Source organism: Alnus glutinosa, chromosome 13 (assembly GCF_958979055.1).
Source record: "Alnus glutinosa chromosome 13, dhAlnGlut1.1, whole genome shotgun sequence".
Classification (NCBI taxonomy): domain Eukaryota; kingdom Viridiplantae; phylum Streptophyta; class Magnoliopsida; order Fagales; family Betulaceae; genus Alnus; species Alnus glutinosa.
This window is the reverse complement of record NC_084898.1, coordinates 3,770,909-3,793,368: the sequence shown is the minus strand read 5'-3', so window position 1 is coordinate 3,793,368 and position 22,460 is coordinate 3,770,909. Positions and strand designations below refer to the sequence as shown.

The 22,460-nt window shown below is 42.5% G+C and overlaps 1 protein-coding gene across 1 annotated transcript; it reads right to left on the bottom strand.

Moving 5' to 3' along the window:
- Nucleotides 1–17,932: 17,932 nt before the first annotated feature.
- On the bottom strand, nt 17,933–18,711 carry LOC133854777 (thaumatin-like protein). Its single transcript, XM_062291047.1, has one exon. It carries the CDS (start codon nt 18,694–18,696, stop codon nt 18,019–18,021), a length of 678 nt encoding a protein of 225 aa, XP_062147031.1. The 5' UTR covers nt 18,697–18,711; the 3' UTR covers nt 17,933–18,018.
- Nucleotides 18,712–22,460: the final 3,749 nt, after the last annotated feature.

Below are 22,460 nucleotides of genomic sequence, written 5' to 3'. Positions count from 1 at the left end.
CTTCTTTCTCACAATCAAAATATATCAGTGGAATCATGCATGATGAGTGCAAAAAGGTTGCGAATTGAAAGGATCATTTTTCCTTTTTTTTCAACGTCTGATGCTGAACTGACATAATTAAAAGACATGGTTTTGAAAAACAAAACGTGAGAGGTTAAATAAAATCTGCTCACTCGCTCTCTCTCTCTCTCTCTCTCTCTCCGTGCAAGCTTCCATGAACGTGTTTTCTTCTTTCTTCTGAAGAAAGATTCACCCTCTTAAAGTTCCGTTTTTTTTTTTTCCAAATCTCTCCACGTAACACCCCGGTCCCATATTGGAAAGAGATGAATAATTTACAGAGTGAGTAGTTTATAAAGATACTCATGGGTGTTAAGTCCCACATTGCCTAGTTACTAGGTGAAACTGGGCTTTGTAATGGATTCTTGGAAAAGCTTCAAATTAACTAGTCCTTTTGGGGTGATAGTGCAGATGTGGCTAGCGCTTTTCCTTGGGTCGTTACACTCCAGATCCTCACTATTAAAATCCGGTCAAAGAAGCTCCGGGAGGCCCTCAAGGCAGCTGCTGCCTCGTCCAACAATGGGTGTGGCACCTTCTGCTCGGTCACTCCGCCATGTGGGCCTAGGCATGAGTCCAAATAAAAGTGAAAAGATCCTTACAAGGCGTGCGATATGGAATCTATCATCCATTTCCATACCTTTCGGCAAACCAAATCCTTCAACTCTACAGGAGAAAACAGAGAAATTTTTTAAGAAATCAACTCGATCGCTTGTGGTGAATTGCATCGATATACAATTCGCTGAGATATTTTAATAAGAATATTGCTTCTTATATTTGTTAACATAAAAAGGGGAACTTGATCAATAGAGGATACACAATATTATGAAAATAATTAGATACCCACAAGTTCCAATCTTAAATTCATTCTTTTCACCTCTATTTTTCTTAGAAACTAATTAAACTATCCCAAACCAAATAACTCAATATCCCAGAAAACCAAAGCACGAAACTTTAAGCAGATAAAGCTTTCTTTAGAAGAAATAACATGTTCGTTCAGGAAAGCTTGCAGAGACGGAGAGAGAGAGAGTAGATTTTGTCTAACCTCGTTTCACTTTTTTTTTTTAAATAAAAAAAATTATGTCTTTTTCGTGTCAGGTAACGTCAATTCAGCATCAGACGTTGGAAAAAAATAATCGTAGTGAAAATCTGACGTGGCACAAGCCACATCAGGGTGTATAAAGATGGGTGTCGGTCTAGCATTTCCCTATTTCCCTAACAGGTAGTTAAGATTCGGATCTGGTTTGGTGAGCAGAGACCCACTGGCGTGTCGCGCGCCTGACTTGGAGCAGTACAAGTCAATTAGTGGAGTACGTCTTGCTAGCAAGAAAGCTAAGGTAAAGCATCCTCCTGTATTCTCAAGATGGTGGTCCATTTGAGAAAACTTTTTTGAGTGTGTTTTTAATTTTTCGTTGTGATATCAATAAAACTAAAAATATTTTTAAATTATTTGTCAATATTTTTATTTTTTTTTTGTTAAAAAAAAAATCATAAAAAGACATTGCCAAATGAGCTTGTCAGTTGTTAAATCACCACTTATTTTAAAAGCTTGACATGATAGAAAGAGATAAATTTAATTACTTAATCAATATTTTAACACCCTCCATCACGTGTGGGCTCAAACTTTCTTTTAATAGGTGATGTCCAACACATTAAATATTAAATTGAAATGGAGTTGGTGAGCAGATGAGCAGAGACCCACTGGCGTCATTGAGGAGTTATGTCGGCCCGACTTGGAGCAGTATTGGACTAGTGGAGTCTTGCTAGCAAGAAAGCTAAGATGAAGTATCCTAAAGTCTTTTCAAGATGCTGGTTCATTTGGCAAAACTTTTTTGAGTGTTTTTAATTATTAGTTGTGATATAAATAAAAGTAAAAATATTTTTAATTATTTGTTACTATTTTTATTTTTTTGTTAAAAAAAAAAATCATAAAAAACATTGCCAAATGAGTTTGTTAGTTGTTAAATCACTACTTATTCAAAAAGTTTAAGTTGATAGGAAGAAGTAATTTAATCACTTAAACAAATTTTAACATTCCTCATCACGTGTGTGCTCAAACTTTCCTTTAATAAGTAAGGGCTAACACGTGAAATATTAAATTGATATAGGGTGAATTTGATGGAGTCAATGTTCAAACTCAGAACTTTTAGCTATAATATCATGTTAAATCATCACTAATCCTAAAAGCTTAAACTAATAGAAAGAAATAAATTTAATTACTTAAACAATATTTAACATTAGCCAATGAGGAAATAAGCATTATCAAAGAAACCTTTATTTATAAGGCACAGTAAAAAAAAATTAACTGCTCATTCCTGCTACGTAAGCTCATTGTCAAAAACCACGAAAATTTTATGTGCATGTATTGTTTTTTTTTTCTCTCTTTTCTCTTTACTTTTCAATAAATTGCATAGTCCGAACAATCCTAGCATATGTCAGAGTCCATTAATCTTATGTACGTCGATATATATATATATAAATTGTCAGAGAAAATATTGGCCACCTTGGTTGCCAGACCCAGCCTGAACACAAGGTCCATTGGGTCCACCCGACCGGGCCATAGCAGTTCAAGATAAATTAATCTATCCAAGCCCACCAAGATCATCAGGGCCCAACCTGTTCAACCGACCTGGATAGCCGACCCGGGTACCGATTGACACTTGCACCCGCGTACATCTCGGCATTACCCGGGATCTAAGGGACACGACACCCGATACAAAACTAGATCGTGCACCCAAAGCTTCACCGGCACGTCACCCATAAAGGATCGTATGCCCGAGATAAGCGGTCGTGAATTCGAAATATCCGTGGGCCCGAAGCCAAGCCTTCTTCAACTATCAATTCCCGTGTATACAGGGAACCAATTAACTCTCCTCAATCTCTATAAATACTAGAGTCTCTTCAGATATTAAGGTACATTCTATGCTTATAAAAATTACTCTGCTCATATTCAAACTATCATCTGACTTAGGCATCGGAGCGGGAGCGTCGGAGCACCCCTCCGACGCAGTGTTTGTTCTTGTTTGCATATTTGAGAGGAAGGAGTACTCTGACGAATTACTGATCGACACGTCACCTACCGGAATCTGTCTCAACAGATTGGTGCCGTCTGTGGGAAATCGACTTGTGTTGTTTTTCTACTAAAAAATCCGCTATGGTGAACACTAGATCAGAAGCAAATAGAGTGCCCGGGATGACCGAAATGCCCGAGAGGAAGGAAACTCAAACGATCCCCAACTCACTTGCCTGAATGAAAGAATGGAATAGATGGCCAAAAGTATTGAGGATTTGGCTACTATGAATGCCATCCTCCAGGCTCGGGTTTCGGAACTTCATCGGACAGCCACAGATCCAGAAAACCGAGAGGCCCGCGATAGTCACATCGGAGAGCGATGGGAGGAAGAAAGACATGAAGGCAGTTGAGTTGAGGGGTCCAGAGAGCGAAATGACCGTGAGGAAGAAATCCCTAGAAATCTTCCCCCTCCTCAAACCGAGTCCGAAAGGGCGGTGCAAGGCATGATCGCCCGGTTAGAACAAAGATACAATGTTCTAACCGTAGCTATCCAACGAAACGAGAAGGGAAAAGCTTCCCTAGTCGAAAATCTTTTACAAAAAACTACCTCTCCATTCACCGAGGATGTGGTCAACATTCGCCTTCCCGAGAAGTTCAAAATCCCGGAGATCCCGTTCAATACGGGCCTTGAAGATCCCGTGGAGCATCTCGATAATTTTCGTGCCCACATGGACCTCCACCGAACACCCGAGATGGTGGCCTGCCGAGCCTTCCCTCTTACCCTCTCGGGTAATGCTCGTGATTGGTTCAGGAAACTTTCGCCAAACTCCATTCGTCACTTCGACGACCTCGGAAGGATGTTCCTAACGCTGTTCATGGCCGGGAGGGTCAGGAGAAAGCCATCCAGATCCTTGATGTCATTGCATTAGGGACCCGAGGAGTCTCTCAAAGACTTTTTCATGAGATTCAACCAGGCGCGGCTCGAAGCTGAGGCAGCAACCGATGACTTCATATACGGAGCCCTCTTTCAAGAATCTGAAAGGATGGAGCTCTCATGGCTGATATAGCCCGAAAGCCCCCTCAAAATCTGGACGGCTTCATGAGTAAAGCCAAGAAGTACATCAACCAGGAGGAAATGCTCCGAGCCCTATTGGAATCCGAGCAAACTCACCCGTCCACTTTCGAGCGTCAAAAGAAGAAAAAAGGATCCTCGGAAAGAAGAACGTAGGTGTGTTCCGGAAGGAGAGGAGGCCAGACCAAAGCGAGACCGGGAGTCGCTCCGAGATCACAACTAGACTCCCATCAACGCTCCTATCATGGATGTTCTCCTGGAGATAAAGCGAGACCCAATGTACCGAAAGCCCAGGCCAGTATCGTGAACCCGAATTCACCATATGCAGATCAGTATTGCGCTTTCCACAATACTACCAGGCACCGCACCGAAGCTTACATTTCCTTGAGAATCTTGATAGAACGCTTCATAGAGAATGGGAAGCTTGTCCGATATCTTGCAAATCAAATGATTCTACTGAACCCAGGGCACGACAACCACCCCCGGGAAGATCATAATCAGTTCCACCAGAATCAAAACAATCCTCGGAATGACCGAGAAAGAGATCGGGAAAGAGCTAGGGAACTAGAGCGCAGACCAGATCCTCGGGTTGCCCGAGAAAGAAGTAGAAGCAGAGCCCGACCAGCACCACAAGAAAACCTCCCGAAAATACACACAATTGCTGGGGGTTTCGGAGGAGGAGGAGAGTCCAGCTCGGCTCGGAAGGCGTATGCGAGGCAACTGAACGATTTTGAAGTATACTTGGTGCAAAAACCTCCAAAGTCCCAGAAACATGAGGCCCAGGTGACCAGGTTCTCAGACGATGACTACGCAGGGGTGTCTCTTCCACATACCGACGCTTTGGTTTTAAGCTTAGCCATCACCAACCACAAGATACACCGCATCCTGATAGACACTGAAAGCTCGGCTGATATCCTTTATAGGTTAGCCTTCGAGCTCATGAAGATTGATCGAAGCAAAGTGATCCCGGCTAGGCATTCGCTTGTGGGATTCACGAGAGAACAAGTTCTCCCGCTCGGGTCCATCGAGCTCCCGGTCATGGCAGGAGCGTACCCGAGGCAGAGGACCATACTGGTCCGGTTCCTAATAATAGACCGAACTTCGGCCTACAACGCCATTCTCAGGAGAACAGCTCTCAATGATCCCAAGGCTGTAACTTCAACCCCCCACTTGAGTATGAAATTTCCCATCGAGGAAGGGGTCGGCGTTGAAAAGGGGGATCAGCGTATGGCCCGAGCATGCTACAACACAAGCTTGAAAAAGCTCCCTGAAGCTACGGGACTCAGAGAGAAGACCAAGGAGGACGGAAAATAGCAATCACCGTTGGGGGAGCCGGTCGAGGAATTGGAAGACTTCGAGCTCGGTGACTCAAAGAAGAAGATTCGGGTAGGCTCGCAGCTTTCCCCTAAAATAAAGGAGGCCTTGGTAACATTCTTGAGGCGAAATGAAGATGTTTTCGCATGGAGCCATGAGGACATGCCAGGAATACCCCTATCCGTGATAGTCCACAAGCTAATAATTGACTCGAGCCATCGACCGGTCAAACAGAGAAGAAGAACTTTCGTGCCGGAACGAAATCAAGCCGTAGCCGAGGAGGTGCACAAGCTCCTACAGGCCGGGTTTATTAGAGAAGTAGACTACCCAGAGTGGCTGGCCAACGTGGTTTTAGTCAGAAAAACCACCGGGAAGTGGAGAATGTGCGTCAATTTCGCTGATCTCAACAGATCATGTCTGAAGGACAGTTTCCCATTGCCTTGGATTGATCTCCTAGTAGACTCTACGTTCGGGCATGAACTCTTAACGTTCATGGACACCTTCTCAAGGTACAACCAGATTCACATGAATGAAGCCGATAAAGAAAAAACATCCTTCATTACCGATCGAGGTCTATATTGCTACAAAATGATGCGGTTCGGTCTAGAAAATGCTGAGGCCATGTACCAGAGGCTCGTCAACAAAATGTTCCGAGATCAGATCGGACGGAACGTAGAAGTTTATGTTGACGACATGCTTGTCAAGAGCATCCGAGCCGCTGGCCACATAGCAGATCTGAGGGAGACCTTTGAGACACTGAGGAGTCACAAGATGAAGCTCAATCCGGCCAAGTGCGTTTTTGGCGTCTCCTCCAGGAAGTTCTTGGGATTTATGGTCTCGCAGAGAGGAATTGAGGTGAATCCCGAGAAAGTCAGTGCATTCCTAGGAATGCAATCTCCTCAGACCATCAAGCAACTGTAGCAGCTGATCGGGAGAATAGCGGCCTTAAATCGATTCATCTCCCGATCCACAGATAAATGTCTCCTGTTTTTCAAGATTTTGAAAAAAGCATTCGAATGGAATAGTGAGTGCGAGGAAGCCTTCGAGAAGTTAAAAGAATATTTGACCAATCCGCCACTCTTAAGCTGCCCGTATGAAGGGGAAATACTCTATCTCTACCTAGCAGTATCTCCCTCGGTTGTCAGCTCAGCTTTGGTCCAAGAAGACTCTGGTATCCAAAAACCAGTGTATTTTACCAGCAAAGCACTCCATGGAGCCGAGGAGAGGTACCCCCGGATTGAAAAATTGGCCTTTGCCTTAATTGTCTCGGCACGGAGACTAAGGCCATACTTTCAAACACATGCCATACGGGTGTTGACCGAGCATCCAATGAATAAGATATTGCAAAAACCAGACCTCTCTGGCAGGTTGGTGAACTGGTCGGTAGAGCTGGGACAATTCGATATAGAATTTCATCCTTGAACTGCCATCAAGGGTCAGGTTTTAGCTGACTTCCTTTTGGAAGTCAGTAATACACCCGAGAGTGAAGCACTACCCGAGAAGGAGACTTGGATAGCTTATGTAGACGGTTCCTCCGTTATTCGGAAAAGCGGAGTCGATGTCACCCTTGCAAGCCCGGATGGAGAAAAATTCCAATATGCAATCAAATTGGACTTCGTTACCACTAACAATGAAGCAGAATACGAGGCCGTGTTGGCCATACTCTCTATAGCCCGGGAGATGGGACCAAAAAACGTAGAAATCAGAAGCGATTCTCAAGTGGTAGTTTGCCATGTGCAGGGACTAGCCGAGGCTCAAGGTGAAAAAATGATCCAATATCTTAACAAGGTACATGCATATCAGTCTAACTTTGACAGGACCGCTATGACAAAAATTCCTCGAGAGGAAAATGTCCAGGCTGATGCCCTCTCTAAGATGGGCTCTGGTACCGGGCTTGATGTCAAAACATCTGTTTATGAGGTGGTGGTGCAGACCGAACCATCAATTACCCCGAAGTTAAACATGATGGAAATCGAAAAAAAATCGACCGGTCCCGAGTGGGCCACTGATGTTGTTCAGTACCTCCGAGACGGATCTTTACCCGACAACAAGCTGCTGTCTCATAAGGTCAAAATGCACTCAGCCCAATACGTACTTATTGGAGGAGTACTCTACCGAAGAGGTTATATCGAGCCACTTCTCAAGTGTCTCACAAACTCGGAGGCGGAGTCTGTGCTCAAAGAAATACACGAAGGGGTCTGTGGGAACCATTTAGGCTCGCGGATGCTGGCACACAAAGTAATGAAAGCCGGGTATTACTGGCCAACAATGAATAAGGACTCGGTCAGGCTGGTTCAACAATGCGACAAATGTCAAAGGTTTCCTTAGGTAATGAAGCCCCCCCCCCCCCCCGAAAAACTTAGTCCGATCACTTCGCCCTGGCCATTCGCGAAATGGGGTGTTGACATAGTCGGACCCATGCCACCGGGAAAGGGAAAGCGGAAATTCCTTCTTGTTGCTGTAGACTATTTCACCAAGTGGGCCGAAGCCGAGGCATTCGCTACTATCACCACCGAAAACGTGATAAAATTTCTTTGGAGCTCGGTCATATGGTGATTCGGCATCCCACATGCCTTTGTAACTGACAACGGAAAGTAGTTTGACTGCGGACCATTTCGTAAATGGTGCGCCGAACTTTGGATTCAAAATTATTATTCCACTCCGATTCATCCACAGACAAATGGGCAAGTGGAAGCCACGAACAAAACACTCCTCAAAACACTGAAGAAGAAGCTCGGCAGGAAGAAGGGAGCTTGGGACGAGTATGTCCCTGAGGTACTTTGGGCCTACGTACCACGACACGTACTCCCACTGGTGCTACTTTGTTCTCTTTAACATACGGTTCCGAGGCGGTCATCCCTGTTGAAGTCGGATCACCAAGCTTTCGGGTATCATACTACAATCCAGGACTCAATGATGAAGGAATCAAGCTCAATCTGGACTTGTTACAAGAAAGAAGAGATGAAGCACATGTCACATGGGCATCCTACCAGTACCGAGCCTCCCGTTACTACAACAAAACAGTGAACCCACAGAAGTTCCAACTCGGAGATTGGGTCTTAAGGAAAGTAAGCCTGATTACTAAAGATCCAACTGAATTAACACTCGGACCCCAATGGGAAGGCCCCTACAAAGTAATACGATGTCACGACAAAGGGGCATATCATCTAATCGATACAACCGGCAGGGAACTACCGAGTGCATGGAATGCCGAGCATTTGAAGAAGTACTTTATGTGAATCGCATGTAACCAATTATGCTTTCAGTAAATTCAATCGCTTCGGAATTTGTACAGCTTAAATTTTATCCAGCTTATTTCTCAGATCAAATCAAACCGGCTCAAATCAAAGTGTTGTCTCCCTCGGTTTGAAATACAAACGACTTAGAACGTACACACCGGTCATGTTCCTCGGTAATGACTCAAACAAATTCCCAAATTTGTCTAAGTCATTGGGAGGTGACTTGGTTCAAATCAAACCAGATCAAATCAAAGTGTTGTCTCCCTCGGTTTGAAATACAATTGACTCGGAATACACACACCGGTCATGTTCCTCGGTAATGACTCAAACAAATTCTCAAATTTGTCTAAGTCATTGAGGGGTGACTCGGTTCAAATCAAACCAGATCAAATTAAAGTGTTGTCTCCCTCGGTTTGAAACACAACCGAATCGGAACACACACACCGGTCATGTTCCTCGGTAATAACTCAAACAAATTCCCAAATTTGTCTAAGTCACTGGGGGGTGACTCAGTTCAAATCAAAGTGTTGTCTCCCTCGGTTTGAAACACAACCGACTCGGAACACACATACCGGTCATGTTCCTTGGTAATGACTCAAACAAATTCCCAAATTTGTCTAAGTCATTGGGGGGTGACTCAGTTCAAATCAAAGTGTTGTCTCCCTCGGTTTGAAACACAACCGACTCGGAACACACATACCGGTCATGTTCCTCGGTAATGACTCAAACAAATTCCCAAATTTGTCTAAGTCATTGGGGGGTGACTCGGTTCAAATCAAACCAGATCAAATCAAAGTGTTGTCTCCCTCGGTTTGAAACACAACTGACTCGGAACACACGCCAGTCACGTTCCTCGGTAATGACTCAGACAAATCCGAAATTTGTCTAAGTCAAAGGGGGTGACTTGGTTCAAATCAAACCGGCTCGAATTAAAATGTTGTGTTCCTCAGTTTAAAACATAACCGACTTGGAACACACACACACACCAGACATATGCCAAGCAAAACTGTAACACATTCAAATTAAACAGTAATTTTAATTACAAAGTAATAATTTTGGTTACATGCCAACTCGATTGTAAAACTTAAAATTTCAGTTCAAAATACAATCGAGTAAAAAAAAAAAAATTATTATAAGTTCAGGCTGCCTGCCGAGTCAACTTCATCACCAGCTTCAACCTCCTCAGCATCTTCATTCCTAGGAGTACAGTCAGAGACAGAAGGCTCGGATGTCAAATCATCACGATATGGATTTGGGGCGTCCTCGGTCCAATCTGTCACGTCCAGAAAGAACTCCACGCCCAAGGTTTGAAGTTCGTCGGTGGCAGTCTCTGGCATCCCGATAAGTTCGGGAGTCACGGTCTCCGGATCAACGGTGAAAACTTCCGGGTGGAGAAGCATAGTCCTCAAGCTCTCAAATCCCCAGTTTGATCCCTGGCCCCAGCTGAGGCCTCGGAGCCAAGGGACCAAAGCGAGTTGCTTCTTCAAGTGTTTGGACTTGGACTTGTAATGATGGCTCTTCTTCCGAAGCTTCTTATTCCTGGCGTGAGCCTCCTTTTGCTTTTCGGATAGAACCTGCTTTTCGGCTGCCAGTGAGTCCATCTCCAACTGCATCTCTGCTACCTGGGCAGAAAGAGCTGCCTTTGCCTCATTAGCCTCGGTTAGGTTCGTCAAGACCCGAGCAAGAGTCTTTTCACTTTCAAGCGCTTGGGCCCAAGCCTCTTCCACTTGCTTCCAAGCAGAAGTCAGGTCCTTGTCCCCAGCCTCAATGGTCTGATCACAGATCTGAATGTCCTCTTTTAAGGCCTCAACTTGAGACTCCAAATCTTCGGTCCTGGACACCTCGAATTCTAGCTCCTGAACCCGGAACTGCAACTTGGTAACCTTGGCCTTCAGAGAAAGTTGACTCTCGGTAGATGCTTAGTGGTCTCGCCACAAAGCGACCGACCTTATTATGCCCTAAAAAAAAAAAAAAACAGGGGCTTTGTAAGAAGAAAAAAATAAGTGTAAAAAGTTATTTTCACCTCATGAAGCTTACTTGAAGTTGGGCATAAAGAAGTGCCTCTGCAAGTTCCCCTGGGGACTCGCTCCCGGACATAGATGAAGACCCCTCCAGGAGTATCTCCAGCAGGGCCTCTAAGGGATAGGCCAGTAAGCCCTTCCTTAGAGAAGCTATCAATGCTCCCTGTCGAGACGTGTTGGCTTACCCACAGTCGGGCGAAGGGTTTTGAGCCTCGGGTCGGGGTTCCTCAAGCCCCTCGGCTCTTGGAGGGTCCATCACCAAGTTCGGATCTAAGCCTTCTCTAATCGGGTCCAGCAAATCTGCAGCCCCGGATTCTAGATGACCTTCGGGTTCCATCACCATGCGGTCCCCGGTTCCCAAGCCATCCACAAGTTCCGGAGAAGCTTCGGTCTCCGCTGGTGGTTGGTCCCCAGATACCAGTCCAGCCTCGGGTTCCAAGATAGCCTTGGTGTCTCCAATCGGGGATTGACCTAAAGGCTCTGCGGTAATTGGCGCCGCTGAAGTAGAGGAGTCAGGAAAGTTGGGTTTTGCCGAAACCTCCTATGTAACCGATATGGTTGGCAAAATGAAGCACGGACGGCCGAAGAGAAGCTCGGCTTCACTCGCCCGAGTGAGGGCATACTCCGTAGGATCCGTGTCGAAGCGGGTCCTCTTCGGTGCCCATTGCACTTTTTCCTTTCCTTTGTGCTTGCTCGCACTACAAACCGAGGAATCCTTCTTCCCCGGTTCCTCGGGTTCGTCTCCAATTTCTATCACGTTGGAGTCAGGAGCGGTAGCGACTCCGGCCGATTGATTCTTGGGCAAGGCAGGTGGAACCTCCATCCTAGAAGCTTTCGCCGAGTCCTCTGCGAGTTTGGCAAACTTGGGCGGGGCAGTCGGGGCAGAGGTAGTCGGAACGTCCTTGCCGGAAGCATCAGTTGCTCTACTCCCGGGTACTGGAACTTTGGCTAGGACGGCCGGGGTACGGTCACCCAGTCTCGGGTTAGTGGTCGGCTTGGCAACCTTCTTCGATTGAGAAGTGTCCGCCTTTGGCTTAATGCTCTTCTTCAGCCCAAAAGCGGTCCCCGAGGTCTTGGCCCGGGGGGTAGCAGCTACTTCGCTACCGGTTTTTCTCGCCATTGTTTTCCCCTTCTGATAATACCAAACCTTGCTGGAGGGAATTTGGTATTTGAGAACCTTCCGCATGTTCTCGTCGGTGACAATGTTGTCATAGTCGATCTTTAAGACATTGGCCGGGGTCTGAGAGAAGGTCAACATGGTAGCAACCCTCATTCTCCCGGTTGCATTCAGGACCAGGGCTTCCCTCAAGTCGATTTGGAGGGGTCTCCAATTTCGGGCATCCTTTGATCCGCCGCCAACGGTGCAGCCGACTCCCATTCACCCAAGACCCTAAAAAACACGGATCTCCACCCCCGGTTGTTCGAGTAATTCGGAGAAAGGAAAATAAAAATCAGTTGGACCGGATGGTGAACTCCACAACACCTTCCCTTTTATAGTTGATCCGATACACGTTAAAAAACTCTGGAATTGTCATCCAGGCCTCCAGCACTGTACGCCACAAGACGAAAGATGCAAAGAGGTATCTCCACGCATTCGGCGTAATCTGACTCGGGAAAACGCTGAGGTATAGCACCAGCTGTCGAGCAATGTTGGGAAATGGGAACCGAAGCCCGGCCAGAAGCATCCACTCGTAAATAACGAGGTCACAGCCGCGAATCTCCCGGGTGACTGGGTTCTGAAAGTGTAGAAGAACAGACGGAAGAATGTCGTAATTGTTCCGGAGACGAAACTCGTCCCCAACACGGATCTTCAAAACTCCTCGACGATTGAGAGGCACGAGGGGCTGTCGGGCCACCTCCCCCTGAACCGGATCGTCGCCCAACTTGGGTACTATATCATCATCAGACAGAGCTTCCTCTTTGTCAAGCTCCGGGACGTCGACCGCTTGAAACTCTTCCGCGTCAGACATTGCAAGAGAGTAACCGGGAGAGAATAAAAGCTTGAGGTTCAAAGGAAATTGAGAGAGGTTTGAAAATTCAAAGAAAATTCGGAGTAAGAATGGCCAAAATGCGGGAGGGGTATTTATACTAGTAGATGACCCGGATTAGCCGGTTATGAGCAACCGGGAGCTAGAGGGACTCGCACAAATTCCATCCTTCCAAACTGGCAGCCGAAGAGTCACCGGTCACGTGCCTGATAGCCGCAGCACGCCTCAAAAGTTGAACCGGCGTCCAATCACATTTAATGCGCTGCCTGCGCAGGCCAGCGAATCCCGAGGCTCGCAGTTTCGATATAAGAGAAAATTTGAAATTTGAATTTCAAATGAAAGGGAAAAGAGCAGGATTTCTCAGGAATGACATGCAGAGGCTCTCGGATTGACTATCCTCGGACGGAGCGAAGCAACCGATAAAGTGAAACCTTTCAAGTATGCCACCGATTCAATTTTGAAATATGCAAAATAAAGGCCAATTGATTATTCTAGGCTGTATGCATCCGGCCCCGTTTCAAGATCCAAAGCTAGTTAAGGTCGGTTGATTGTAACTTAATTCACTTACGCATAAAATTCGCATAAGAGAATTGGGGGGGTAAACTGTTAGAGAAAATATTGGCCACCTCGGTTGCCAGACCCAGCTCGAACACAAGGCCCATTGGGTCCACCTGACCGGGCCATAGCAGTTCAAGAGAAATTAATCTATCCAAGCCCACCAAGATCATCAGGGCCCAACCTGTTCAACCGACCCGACTATCCGAACCGGATAGCCGACCTGGGTACCAATTGACACTTGGGCCCGCGTACATCTCGGCATTACCCGGGATCTAAGGGACACAACGCATGATACAAAACTATATCATGTTCCCAAAGCTTCACCAATGGCACGTCACCCATAGAGGATCGTGTGCCCGAGATAAGCGGTCGTGAATCCGAAATATCCGTGTGCCCGAAGCCACGTTGTAATGCCCTAGATTTTATTAGACACAAAATAATAATAATAATAATAATAATAATAATAATAATAATAATAATAAAAACTTATTAAGTAAGTAATTTAAGCAACAAGTAGAAAAAAGAAAAAAGAAAAATAAAAAAAAAATCTTACAACTTGCTGTGCAAGCTGTCTTCTTTTTTTTTTCTTCTTCTTTCTTGTTTCTTCTTCGTTCATCCGTGTGCTACCCGAGTACACAGACCCACAAAGAGACGAGAGAGATCAGAGAGGGAGAGAACCCGAGAGAGAGAGAGACCGAGCAGAAGAGAGACGAAGAGGGAAGAGAGGCTGTGACCCGTCGACCTAGGTGGTGCGATTCCGGTGGCCAGAACCAAAATCCGGCGAGGCAGTACGATTCCGGTGGAGCCCAGGCCGATTTTCGGCCGATCGTGGAGAACCCGAGAGTGGCCGGAGGTTAGATTTCGGTGGCCATCGTTTGTGAGACCCGAGAGACCCAGTAGAGACCCGTAACTCCAAACCCAGTCTTCCGGTGGAACCCATGAAGCCCGACCTTCAGTGGCGAAGTCTGGCGCGATTTTCAGCGATTGGATGCCGTTCTCCGGTGGTTTTCGTCGGTGGTGGACTGCCCAGTAAACTGAGGTAGTCGTGAAACCCGAGCAACCCGTGACCCGGTTCTTCTTAGCGATTTCCGGCGACTTTTCCGGCGGGAATCAGAGGCGATTTTAATGGGTTTTTTAGGAAAATACCCAAGGTATATAAATCCTATAATTTTGTGGATTAATTTGCTTATTATGGGATTAAGGTTTGATAATTTTGGGGCTTTTCGACCGGTTGTGTTTAAATAGATTGTGATGTTTTGGGACTTGATTTATTAATGTTGGGTATTGTTGGTTGGCTGATTGAGTGTTTGTGGGTGTGTGTCTTGGCTGAGCCGTGTGTGTCTCTGTTGTTGGTGTCGGCAATGGGTGTATTTTTAGCATATGTGTGTGATGTTGGATGGGTGTGTATGAGTTTTGGGATCGGTTGGATTGTGGAGATATGGTGATGAGTATTCTGATTTGGTGGTTTTGTGGACTGGATTGTGAGATGGCTGAGAGGCCGGCTACTGTTTTTGGGTCTTTCTAGCCAGTTAGTTGTTCTCTGTTAACAATGTTTTGATTAACTGGTTTGTGATGATTTTGGATTTATTGATTTCGGATGAAAGTGAGAGGTTGTTTTCAAATTAGTAAAATATGATTTTTGTTGTGAATTGGTGATTGGGAATGGTTGTGATAAATTTTTCTAGATGATTTTACTGAGAATTTTTATGAAAGACTTTTGGTTAGTGACTGATTGGGTTGAAATCTCGTTTACGAAAAATTCTGTTTGGGTTTCAATATATTTAAAATTATTGATCCATTGCTTAATTTGAAAATAAATTATGGGTTTGCCTGAGAAGGTTGGTTTTTCTAATTATGATTTATTGTTGGATGATTTTTAGGGCATTGAATTTCTGCTTAAGGTTTGAGGATTTATCATGTTTTGGACAAATTAATGAGAAATAAGTTTTCTCTTGATGATTGGATGATGTTTATATTTGGATAATGTTCTATTTTGTTGCCATAAACTTTAATGAGTTCAATTTAATATTGGTTTGTTTTGATATAAAGTTTCGAACTAAGGATTAGTAAATTCAAGGGAGTTGTTGTTGGAGAGTTTCTGCGGGTTCGGCCAAATGAGTTCATATTAAAATTCTTAGAGTGTTGATAATTTATTCACTAGATAGTAATGTGGACTTGTGAATATTGATGGATAATACAATTTGGAGACCTCTTATTATGTGTTATGTTTACTTTAGTAAAGTTGTAGGCTTCAAATTTCAGAATATTCCTCTAAGCTCTTTCTTTCAATTTATTTAGGTGAAAGTTCGACCCCGACGCTAATAACAAGTTCAAGTAAGGGGATACAACACCGAAAAACCCCCAACAAGATTTTATTACAAATCTTTTGAAAAAGTGTTGAAAAATTTTACAAAGCGTTTGCTTATGTGATTTTTAATGCCAAGCTTTATTGCTCATATGTTATTGTTCAAGAATTTTGTGCATAAATCACAGTTATGATTAAGAACATTTTTAAAATTATGATTTATGCATAATTATGGTTAAGACTAAGAGCATTTCAAAATTATGAATTATGCATACTCACAGATATGATTAAGAACATTTTAAAGTTATGATTTTGCATATTTACAGTTATGAATAAGAGCATTTTAAAGATATGATTACAGAGCATTCCAAAGTATATGATTTTATTCATGAATACAGTTTTGAAAGAAAAGAAAATCTAAAGTTTAAATTCTGCACATGACTACAGTTATGAACGCGGCTCATACAGTTTTAAAGTAAAGTTTACAGTTATAGCAGAGCCTACAGAATTACAGAAAAACGTTCATGTGCAGTAATTGTTTAACCCTGAGGCACTATTACAGTTAGAATTGGTACCGCATAGGGTAGCAAGGCAAGCATACCGTAAGTCGGTGTGTGCTACCATCCGGGGTTGGCCTTCACCTAGGGAAGATCCCCAACCCGATGACTCTCCCCTGTGACGATAGGTTGAGTCCATAGGTCTGTGTGACAAAAGCCAACGTGCTCCGCTCACGGGTAACAGCGTTGTAGAATCTGTAAAGGGTTAAACCACAGTTATAATTTTAAGAGAAAATAAATTACTGGATTAATATAAATTTCATATGCCATCATTCATATTCCTCATTCACTTGTTCATAAATTCTGTTTAATTGTTCATATGCTTATGCCTTCTGACTTAAAACAATACATTCCATGAATCATGCTTTAACACGTGTTTTCTTATAAAACATAAACAGTCTAGCATATCATTTCTTAAACAATTTACATAACTTTAATCTCTAACTTATACTCACTCTAAAATCACATATCATGTTCATACTTCTAAACATCATCATAATTTCAATATACTTAAAAGTACTCAAATCATCCAAAACAGATCATAATCAACATACAGTTGGTTTATATTTGTAAAACAATATATAATTTGCAATGCATCATATATGGAAATAATACTTCTCAGTGAGTAGAGTTGAACTGTCATTATGCATGACTAAAGATTATGGCATGAAGGTTTTATAGCATGTTTTACTTCCTTAGTGTTGTAATTTCCTTACTGAGTTGTCGAACTCACCCATTTTTCCCCAACCCTTTTCAGATGATCCAGTAAGATGAAGTTATATCCTTGTAAGGGCGTAGACCTCGCTAAGAACAATAGATCGTTGTGAACCGGCCAAACCTTTATATTGTATAATTTGTCCCTTTTTGGAGTTCAAGGCTTTGTAATTATTTGTTAATAGACAGAATTAATAAAATTCAAAGTATAAAATCCAGATGTGGTAAATGCACGCTTCCATTTAAATGTTTTTCGTACTCAAGTTCGCGTTTCCCCTTATATCCCAAAATGGGGGCGTGACACACGCCTTCTTCAACTACCAATTCCCGTGTATACAGGGAACCAATTAACTGGTCTTCAATCTCTATAAATACTAGAGTCTCTTCAGATATTAAGGTACATTCTATGCTTCTAAAAATTACTCTGCTCATATTCAAACCATCATCTGACTTAGGCATCGGAGCAGGAACGTCGGAGCACCCCCCCCCCCCCCCCCTCCGACACAGTGTTTGTTCTTGTTTGCAGATTTGAGAGGAATGAGTACTCTGACAAATTACTGATTGACACGTCACCTACCGGAATCTGGCTCAACATAAATATATAGGTATAGGTTAAAAAAAGAAAAACTAGATTCACATCTTATCTTAATTATTCTTACACAGGATCCTGAAAATATTACTAAGAATATTGAATTGTCAAGTTTATTTCTACTAATATAAGGTAAACTTTGGTATATTTTGAGGTGACTGACACTTGGTTAGTTTAAGTAACTACAGAATGAAAATTGTCAAGTACAAACGGCTGCTTTGCTCATTCTGGGTAAAAATTAGATTTTTTTTTTAAAAAAAGGAAAAAATTAGCTCTGTAAAGGTGTCTTTTTGGTCCGTACGTAATAAAAGTTGGAAAATTCTTGATTCATCATCAGCCACAAGAAAAAGCGACATATAGAGAGAGTTGCAAACATATATGGTTCACCAAAAATAAAACCGAAGCAAATAGAGAGGGTTATATGACATATGAGCGTGATTTTATTGCAACCGGCCACTTACGTGAATACGTAATATGGCTTCTGCACACCTATACGTACGTGTGCACACAAAGCCTTTAAGCTTTTATTACATCACATATTATTATATATTACAAGCTAGTAGCTAGTTTCTTTCCTCTTGATCAACTACTACTTCAAGGGCAGAAGACAACCTTGTAGTTAGTCCCACCGGGGCACGTGAATGTGCTTGTTTGGTCATCCTTAGGGTAACTATAAGCATCGGGGCATCGAGCTTTGAAAAATCTGGAAAAATCTGTAGGTGCACAGTTTCCAGAATTGCAGCAATATTGGTCGGTTCTGAAGATGGTACAAGGATTGTTGCAACCGCCAGGGGCCTTCAACTGATTGGGGCACTGTCCGTTGATATCAGCAGTACATCTTATACCACGGGTGCACCCATTAGACGTGGGGCTAAAATCCATAGCAACATTAAACCCATCAACAAGAGAGATGTCGAAGAAGTCCAAGTTGTTATATTGGTTTAGTGCAAATTCAGCAAGAGTGTTTGGGGCTGCACCATAGCCTTGGCATTGGAGAAGCCCGCCGCAGTCACCGGTCTGGCATCTGCCACGCCCAGAACCATCGAAATTGCACCCTGTTCGAGGCCAAATGCGAGCCTGTGTAGTGCCAGCATTAACATTAAGGCTCCATGTTTGACCTCGGTTGAGCTGCCTGCCGCCACCGGGTACCGCCCCGGCCCAAACTGTGAAGGGACAGTTGTTGGTAATGTCAAATCTAGCTTCATGGGAAAGACCGAAGAAGAGAGCAATAAAAATGAAGAAGAAAATGTATAGATTTTTGGAGAGATTCATTTTGTGAAGAGAGAGATATTGTGGTAAGCTCTTGTGGTTTGTGAGGGAGATGCGTAGGGGTTTATATAGGGTGAGCTTGAGATGGTTTTGGCCTTCTAGGAAGGTGCGTAGGTCCTGCATGCCATTGTGTCCTGGCGAAATTCTATTGGCTAGTTAGCTAGTCAAGCTTTTGTTGGAAAATTTGACACACTGTACGCTTTAGCTAGTGATCCACTAAAATTAATGGGAAAACCCCAATCTCAACCACCACAGTGATCCACTAAAATTTTCTTTGAGAAATGATTCTTTTGCATTTTTTTATGACCCCAAACGTTTCAAAACTTATTGTTGAGTTGCTCAGTCATTTTTATGTGTTTGTTTCTTTAATTTTAATTCGTCCCTTTCTCCTGTGCCCTTTTGTAATCTAAAAAAAAATAATCATGATGCAAGATCTCTTCTTCTCTGTGCATCTTGACATTTCATTTTCACATTCACAATAACTAAAAACTATTAGATTTACCTATTGGTGCTGTTTTTGTTGTTAGCTAAAAGAGATATGTTAGCTGCACAACAATTTTGCACAACAATGTTGATGTGCCAGCATTTTTATTTTTATTTTTTTAAAAAAAAAATGTTGAACACATCAGCATTATTGTGCATTGTTATGTAAGAGTTATGCAAATAACATATCTCTAGCTAAAATGAGTATCTAGTTTGGGAAAATTATATCATTGGTCCCTGTGGTTGGCTTAAATTACAAATTGCTCTCTTTGGTATTAAAATTAATTCAGAGATCCCCGTGGTTGGCTTAATTTACAAATCGCTTTATGAAGTCAAATTCCTTTAAAAATTTCTTTCAATTTTGTTGTGTTTTGGTATCAGCTTTTTTGTTGCAATTGAAGGGTGCTAATGTTTGGTGTATTGCAACAGAGGAAGTTTTCTTTGCTAGTACTGTTGAGAAACTTTGGTTGTGTAGATTTTATTTGCCGGTAGATTTGGTTTTTTTGGGTGAACGTAATTGATGTAGCTGCTTTTATAGCCTACTGCTACATCATTAACAATTTTTTATAGTTCTTCCTTTAGGAGGAGAATTTTTATATGGGCCAACAGAGAAATTTGCATTGGAGACATAAACGTAAAACAATTAGTGGATATGTTCTGTGAAAAAATAAACTATCCAGATGAAATGATTGGAGGAGAATTTCAATTATTTTTAATTAAAAATAATTTTCACCGTTTATTTTTTTATAGAACAATCTTTAATAATTAATTTTTTCAGTGGAGGCAAGCTAGACTCGGTGAAAAAGAGGGGTTTGCAAGAGTGAAAATTGTGAAATATACCTTGTATTCATGTTTAAAAAAAAATTATAAAAGAGTAATTCTAAATGACATATAAATGTCTATTAAGTGTCTATCAAATAATGAAGTAGCTTTTAAAATCACCATTAGGCGTGTGATTGATCAAATTGTGATTTTAAAATCCACCTCATTATTTAATGGACATTTATATGACATGTAGAATTACTCATTATAAAATAGTAACAAAGTTGAAAGAAATTTTTTCAATTCAAACTAATATATGTTCTTAATTTTAGCATGTAATTCTCACATGCTCCATTAAAAATGAGTAATTCTGCATATACATTAAGTGTCCGTAAAAAAGATTTCAAAAAAAAAAAAGTGTCCATTAAAAAATGAGGTGGCTTTTAAAATCACCATTGAGCGTGTAATTGATCAAATAATGATTTTGATCAAATTGTGATTTTAAAAGTCATCTTATTTTTTTATGAACACTTGATGGTTACTTAATGTACATGTAGAATTACTAATTACGAGTAATTCTACGTGTGCATTAAGTGTCCATAAAAAAATAAAGTGACTTTTAAAATCACCACTGAGGTGTAATTGATCAAATGATGATTTTGATCAAATGGTGATTTTAAAAGCCACATCATTATTTGATGGACACTTGATAAACATGTAGAATTACTCAAAAATTACACATACTCTAACTTAAATATTTGAAGAGTAATTCTAGATGTCATACCAATGTCCCTCTTGTGTCCATATAAAAATGAGGTGGCTTTTAAAATCACCATTTGATCAAAATTCAATTTTGATCCATCACAAGCTCAATGGTGATTTTAAAATTCACCTCGTGTTTAAAGGGACACAAGATGGACATGGGTATGACATCTAGAATTACTCATATTTGAAAGACTGATATTCTAACATCTTATAATACGAATTCCTTATAAATATTTAGGGAAATGTTTGGTGTCCCACTCTCATCTCATTCTATCTCATCATTGCCTACGTGAACTAATAATGTGAGAGATATTAGAGAGAGTGTACTAAGGTCCTAATTTTTTTAACAATATTATTGATTCACATAAATAATAATAAAATAAGAGTGAAGGGACAGTTGTTGGTAATGTCAAATCTAACTTCATGGGAAAGACCGAAGAAGAGAGCAATAAAAATGAAGAAGAAAATGTATAGATTTTTGGAGAGATTCATTTTTTGAAGAGAGAGATATTGTGGTAAGCTCTTGTGGTTTGTGAGGGAGATGCGTAGGGGTTTATATAGGGTGAGCTTGGGATGGTTTTGGCCTTCTAGGAAGGTGCGTAGGTCCTACATGCCATTGTGTCCTGGCGAAATTCTATTGGCTAGTTAGCTAGTCAAGCTTTTGTTGGAAAATTTGACACTCTGTACGCTTTATCTCCAGCAGTTAAAGTTAAAGTAGCTACTCAAAAACTACAAATATTTACTTTAGCTACTCCAACAGTTAAAAACACTCCAACAATACTCTTTATTCTACTCTTCATTTCATTAAAATACTATCTTTTAATCATTTTATTTTATTTATTTTTTTATTTCTCTTTCACTCTCCGGTCTCCATCTCACTCTCCGGTCTCCCCAACCCACCCCAGGTCCCCAACCCCAACCCGTCGAGAACGCCATCCTCGCCCAGGAGGCGGAGCCCCTTCTGGAAGGCTCAGATCAAACCACCATCCTCACTGTGCAACCTAGAGAAGATGGAGATGGAGATCGAGAGAGAGAGTGACGGTGGGAGATCGAGAGAAATCGGGAGAATACCCGAGCCCAACTCCAGGTCCCCAACCCCAACCCGTAGAGAACACCATTCTCGCCCAGGAGGCGGAGCCCTTTCTAGAAGGCTCAGATCAAACCACCATCCTCACCGTGCGACCTAGAGAAGATGGAGATGGAGATCGAGAGAGAGAGAGTGGTGGTGGGAGATCAAGAGAAATCGGGAGAATACCCAAGCGACCCGTGAGACCCAGAGGATGATCAGAGGTCCAATCACTGGTGGATGGAACTGGGTGGACGCCGGCGAAGCTGGGGGCGGGATTCTGGTGGCCAGAGAAATGTGTGATGAGGGAGAGAAAACATCAGTTGGTTGCGGTGATGATTTTGGTTGTTTTCGGTTGATTTTGGTTGTTTTAGAATATGTGTTTCAGTTGATTTCGGTTTGGGCAATGGCCGAGGCCGGAACGGAGGTCTCTGGCGGCCAATGATGGCGTCGAAGTGGCGGACTCGGTGGAGACCAACAGAGATAAGAAGTGAGGGAGAGGGAAGTGGGTGAACGAAGAAGGAGAGGGATGCGGGTGGAGGTGGAGTGATAGAAAGGAGAGAGAGAAAATATTAATAAAAAATTAAGAAACAGATGAACAGTGAATAGCCAGTAGTGGCTATTCACTGTTGATGAAGTTAAGGAAAAAATTATAATGGCCATTCTGTTGGATGAAGGAAAAGTGGTAAAA

Coding starts and splice junctions, on each gene's coding strand:
- LOC133854777 (XM_062291047.1), bottom strand. CDS start 18,696: ATGAATCTCTCCAAAAATCTATACATTTTCTTCTTCATTTTTATTGCT.